Source organism: Osmerus mordax, chromosome 7, assembly GCF_038355195.1.
Source record: "Osmerus mordax isolate fOsmMor3 chromosome 7, fOsmMor3.pri, whole genome shotgun sequence".
Lineage (NCBI taxonomy): Eukaryota > Metazoa > Chordata > Actinopteri > Osmeriformes > Osmeridae > Osmerus > Osmerus mordax.
In genome coordinates, this window is record NC_090056.1 from 3,605,645 (window position 1) to 3,611,644 (window position 6,000).

A 6,000-nucleotide genomic window follows, 5' to 3' on the forward strand; every position below is an offset into this window, starting at 1 on the left:
TGCCAAAGACAATGATGGTGCACTTCTACTCAGCCATCATTGAGTCCATCCTCACCTCCTCCATCACCGTCTGGTACGCTGCTGCCACTGCCAAGGACAAGAGCAGACTGCAGCGTATCATCCGTACTGCTGAGAAGGTGATTGGCTGCAATCTGCCTACCCTCGAGGACCTGCACACCTCGAGGACCCTGAGGCGAGCGAGGAAGATTGTGGCCGACTCCTCCCACCCTGGACACTCCCTGTTTCAGTCACTCCCCTCTGGCAGAAGGCTGTAGTCTATCAGGACCAATACCTCACGCCACAAAAACAGTTTCTTCCCTTCCGCTGTTGGCCTCTTCAACAAGGCCAAGGGACCACACTGACTCAAATGACTTCTTGCTTAAAACACTCTGCTTTTTGCACTGCATTACAACATGGTATCTTGTACATTTGTATTTTTTTGTAATTTTTGTATTTTTATATTGTAATTTACGGCAACTTATATTTTATTGTATATTTAATTCTATTCTAATCCCACTTAGTACTGCTAGTTTATGTACCCTTAGTATAGTTAGTCCACATATTTAAATTTTAGGTATATGTTTATTGTATGCACCTTCCTGCCAAAGCAAATTCCTTGTCTGTGCAAACTTTCATGGCGAATAAATCCCTTTCTGATTCTGATTCTGATTCATATATTCCAGTGCGGTTTATACTCAGATTTACAAACACAAAGCTCACATTCTGGTGGGGTGCGGTTTGTAGGAAATGCGGCTTATAAAAATACGGTACATTGCACTGTACGAAAAGTAACCTTTAATTTAAGAATATTCATGTAATTTTATACATCCCTAATGTTGTGAAATAAATTAATCTATAGTAATCGTTAAACCATGAATATTCCTCAGACTATAATCGTACCATAAAAATCGTTCTTCGTTGCATCCCTACCGGCTACACATATAGCCTACTGTATATAAATCGCAAGGGTTTTATTGCGTTGCAAAATGTTTTGGTCTTCTGTACTGTATGCAAAAAACTGCACAATTATTTTCTATAAATGAATTGTTAACTTGTTGAGGTGGCTGAGAAGAGACAGTGGTTATCCATTAAAGGCTCTTCACACCATACTGTACCACCACTTATCCAAGACAATACACTTTCAATCAATGCTATCAATATTTTGAGGAATAGAAAGAAAGTTTTGGTGCCTGAAATTGTGTTTCTGATGTTTAGATTGGTTGGGAAAGGGGAGCACGACAATGCAGTCATAAAAAATGCAATACTTCCTTTGGAGAATATTGTATTCTGCATAATATTGCCTTGTGTATTGAATGAATCTTGGATATTACAAAGAAAACATTTCAGGGCAATAACATGGTGATATGACGAGTCGGTGGCAACCGTAGAGGGGATTGCACCAACAGCAAGGGCAGAAAGAGACCATTTTACAAAAACTGGTACGCGAATATTCATAGAAGTAATTACCAGAAAAGCACCTAGGCAAATTGTGTCAAAACATTAACAGAAAGACTAGCTTAAAATTAACCGTGTTTTCTTACCCCACAGATATTCCAGAAGGAATATCAATGACAAGAACTGGAGGTTCGTCTGTGTTTTTACCTGCAAGGAGGGTGTTGGTCTTTCTTGAGTGCAGGGGCGTAGCCAGGACATTATTTCTGGGGGGGCCAGCTCTGGCCAGTCTTTTATTTGGGGTGGCACTTGATTGTCAAAAACTACTATTTTAAACTCACACACTGCATCACTCAGAGCAGCAGTTTTTTAACGGTATCCAGTGGTTAGCTGCTAGCGCTCCATTGAAGCGCTGTCAGAATGCAGGTATGTTGGTTTGTGTCTTGCGCTGTTGATGGGGGCGTGGCCCAACATTTTGCGAATATGGGGCTTGTAGCATAAGTGACAAATGCCTATATAAGCTGACTTTATAAAAAAAATACTAATGCATTTATTTCAGCTTTATACCGTTTCTGTCCAGGAATGTAAAAAAAAAAATATATATAAAAATATAAAATAAAACCTTTTTTTTGTGAAGTTGGGGGGGGGGGAGGGCAGGGTGGCCATTCTCTGACCAATGGTGGCCGTGGCCCCCCCTGGCCACCACGTGGCTACGCCCCTGCTTGAGTGAAAAGGAACAAGGAAGAAATCACATAATCAACGGAAGAAATAAAAATGTGTACCTCTCAGAAACTTAGAGGTATATGTCTCAGGGCTGCTTTTGCACTTTCAAAGATGGCCTACTAGTAATAAAACACATCTGTTGTTTCTCATATTGATCTATGGCATCCAATAAGCTTGTTTACCACATGTCATTTTGATTGGGTAACAAGACCATCTGGTATATTGTAGACACATTCTGAAATAGTACTGGATTTAGAGTCTCATCGTTAATCCTGATACAGCCACATACAAGAGATATAAATTATTCAAAAAAGATACCCAAGGCCACAACTACTGAAAATACACTCAATCCCCAGGAACAGCGCCAAGACTTGACATCCCTCTGTCTTCCTCTCTAACTTACTGAGCTGTATTCAATGCCATATCTCTCTCATGGGAGACAAGCAACAGGAATGGAGACCCACTCAAGTCTCAAGAATCCATCTTGTCTTAGGGTTGGAGCGCAGCCCTTTCAGCCAGGAAACAAGGGCTCTCATTCACCTCGGCGACTGACCTATGAACAAAGCCAATCAGAACCGGAGAGGGGAAACAATTTGCAATCACAGAGATGCACTTTGTTTTCAAACTGGCAGGAAGGTGGTTCTGTTATAGTCCCTCTGGATTGACAGACCTTTCTGTAATAACCGAGGCGGGTTGTGAGCATAACTATTGGGTTGCTGGGAATTCCATGTATGCAGCAATCTGAGGGTTCTCACTCTCAGTAAACCAATTACAGAGTTTAGGTGCTTGATGCCTATACTAGCTTCACACACCCACATGAGCCTAGTGATGCTATTACATGACTGTTTATTTGACAAATACACAAATGGGAAAAGCAGTTGGGGATCTAAAAGTCACGCAAAAACTTAAACACAGCTTTGGGAAAGACATAACAGTAAATATCCATATGGGTACAATGACTTGAATCAGCCATAGATGATAGGAGGGTATGGGAAGGTGTGAACAGCTGTCTGGGTGTAATGTACACAGTAGCAATTGTGTTTTGGGGGAACCTCGGAGTCAGAGAAGAGAGCAGTGGATCGACAGTGTTCTGGAGCATCTACACTGAGCAGCTGGTAGGGCTGAAACAATTTGTCGACGTTATCGACAAGGTTGACAATAAAAAATGTCCAACAAATAATTCTGTTGTCGACAAGTTGTTTGATCTCATATGACGTATTTTAAGGGCCTGCGATAACGCAATTTGATCAGTGCGGCGCTGTAGCGCTAGACTGTCACGCTGTATGCAATCCAATAGAAGACAAGACGATATTGTGCTTATGAGAATGTCGGAGTGCAAACGAAGCCGACCTTAGAGAGTGTGGGAAAGTTTAACAAAATTTCAAATGAAAAATGCTGTTGTGTATAATACATGCAGAGCGGAACTTGCCTTTCATGGGAGCACAACGTGCATGTTGGAGCATTTAAAGCGGAAACATCCCGGCACGAGAGGACACATAGAACTAGCCAGGATAGCATATCGCTCACCTTTATTTTGTTCCATATTTATATGACATACAAAAGCAGATATTAGGCAGAATGCTGCATCAGTCAGTCAGCTAGTTAATACAGTAAATTAAATGGTGAATGACAATGTCTCGGCGATTAGTCAATAAATCATTCTAATTTTCGTTAGATTAGTCGACTCACTGTGGAGTCAGGGGGGTCAGAAAGAACCAAACAACATGGACCAAAACAAGGCGAAAAACAATCTCAACTAGCAGTGATGTCTGCAAGACACTGAAACACATAAACATACACACCCACAGTTGTCTGGAAAACGCTGGACAAAATGCACAAATGATGCTAACCCGTAACATTGTTATTCTGATAGCATGAATGGAATAGTCAGGCACCTCTGTGCCAAATGATAGCCGCTCGGAACAAGGGCCGAAATGAAAAGCAGAGCCGGCTCAACATTACAACTCCCTTTGTAAGCCATCACAGCAGTGTTTCCAAGTCCCCACTGTGATAAGGCAGGCTTTAATAGAAATGTACCTCATCTGACTAACTGCACTTTTGATACAGTAGTCAATCCTAATGAAAATGAATGAATTATGTTCCACACTCTCCCACCCATTCAGTAATTCTGAATGGGTGGGAGAGTTCTGATGTTTATGCCACTTGATGGGTGTGTTGTGAAATGTGAATGATCAATTTATGGAACCTCTTGAAGAGGGCTGTGGGGTGCTTGAACGCAATTCAGAATATCTGAAAACAGTTCTTACACTCAATTGCCCTTAAACCATTTTCTAGACTTGATCCATTTCCCTCAACCAAATGCTAGCCTGTCCCCCCCCCCCCCCCCCTCGAATAAACCGGACGGTGGAGGCCATCAAAGCGCCTAATACATCTCTAAGCTGTGCCTGGCATCCTATGGATTACAAATATCACAGTGACGCATGCATCAATTACTCGATTTGAGAAAACTGGAGGCTAGACATTATTTACAAATAGATATACCCCACCAAATGCATAGAGGTGAAATGTCCCCAGTACAAGGTGTTTCAAATACCATGGCTACTGTTACAATTTAGCCTACATATCACAACAAACAGTCTACTCTACAGTATACCTTAACCAATTGAAGACTACAAGTCAAAAGATGTAAAGCCATCACCTTGTCAAACCGACTACACAGAAACCAAAGCGGTTTTGTGCGGACAATTTGGTCAATGTTCAGCATGCATGTCATTCATAGGCGGAAATCCCGGGGGGAACATGACCCCCCCCCCCCCCCCCCCCCCCCCATCCTGGGAAAAATATGATTTGTCCCCCCCAATAAATCACTGTAAACATAAGTCCATTTCAATAATATTAATAATATACATTTACCATATTACAATGTAGGCTATGTGTTACAGCAGTAATGTTGGTGTCCCCCTCAGGAATTGATCTTGAGGAAAATGTCACATAATTCCTCCCCCCCCTCCCCCCGCCACTGATGTCATTCGACAGTTATCTGTATGATCGTGCGTCCATAACCCACCCCGAAAAAGCACACTGATTTCCTAACAAGGTTGAGCGTGTGACAAAGCTATACTAGAGCAATGCAGACAATGCCAAATGCTTTTAGTACAACAAGATCGTTCTTGGGCCGGGCTATCCAGTCTGCATGTGCCACATCCCCGGGAGGTGAACTTAGAGCAGTGCAAATCCAACGGTCGATTTCAGGTATGGCACGCGACAGTTTGAGCATAGGCAATTCGGGGAAAAAGGTTAGGGGATTTAGGCGATGGTATAGCAGCCATCTCTAAACAGTAGCCTACTTTAGATTGTAAACGTACAGTAGTCTATAAGGCCTGACAGCTGAACCATAAAGAAACTTGATTCTAAGTTATAGTTGGGAGATTCTTATAGCCTAACGCCTGATTCGAATGGAAATACTATCAAGCCAAGCTGCGAACGCATAACGATAGAGCCGTATTTTAAACTTCTGCAGCTTTGCACAAATAAAAGTAAACTAGTCTTGAGTCTAAGAAACTCTCTTGTGACTTACCTGCATGAAACGGTGATTTCCACTTTAGTGGCTGGGATGCTCCCTGTGATGGGGTCGAAGTCACAGACCGCAGCCATGGCCTCCAGTTTGTCCATAACGTCTCCCTCCATGCACGCGGGAGAACCGGGCCAGCTCCCTGGTTCGCACAGCCTGGCCGCAAACGTGTGTCTAGCTTCTGCCCTCACACCCTCAGCCAGGCGCGGGTGAGCAGCGAGCGCACGAAAGACCGGATAAATAACTAACGGTAATGCGGGAGCTGGAAATAGATCTGCCAAATCTCCTAAATGTTCTCCAAGTGATTTAAAAACGAAATGGAAAGCGTGTGTTGAATGTAAACCGACCGTAAT

General features: G+C 42.7%; 1 protein-coding gene across 1 annotated transcript in view; it reads right to left on the reverse strand.

Moving 5' to 3' along the window:
• Positions 1 to 5,763, reverse strand: part of cpne5a (copine Va) — an 80,429-nt gene extending 74,666 nt beyond the window's left edge. Inside the window, exon 1 of the mRNA XM_067240901.1 lies at positions 5,654 to 5,763. Coding sequence (XP_067097002.1) covers positions 5,654 to 5,763 — 110 coding nt within the window. The remainder of the gene's footprint in view (positions 1 to 5,653) is intronic.
• Between the last annotated feature and the right edge of the window lie 237 nt (positions 5,764 to 6,000).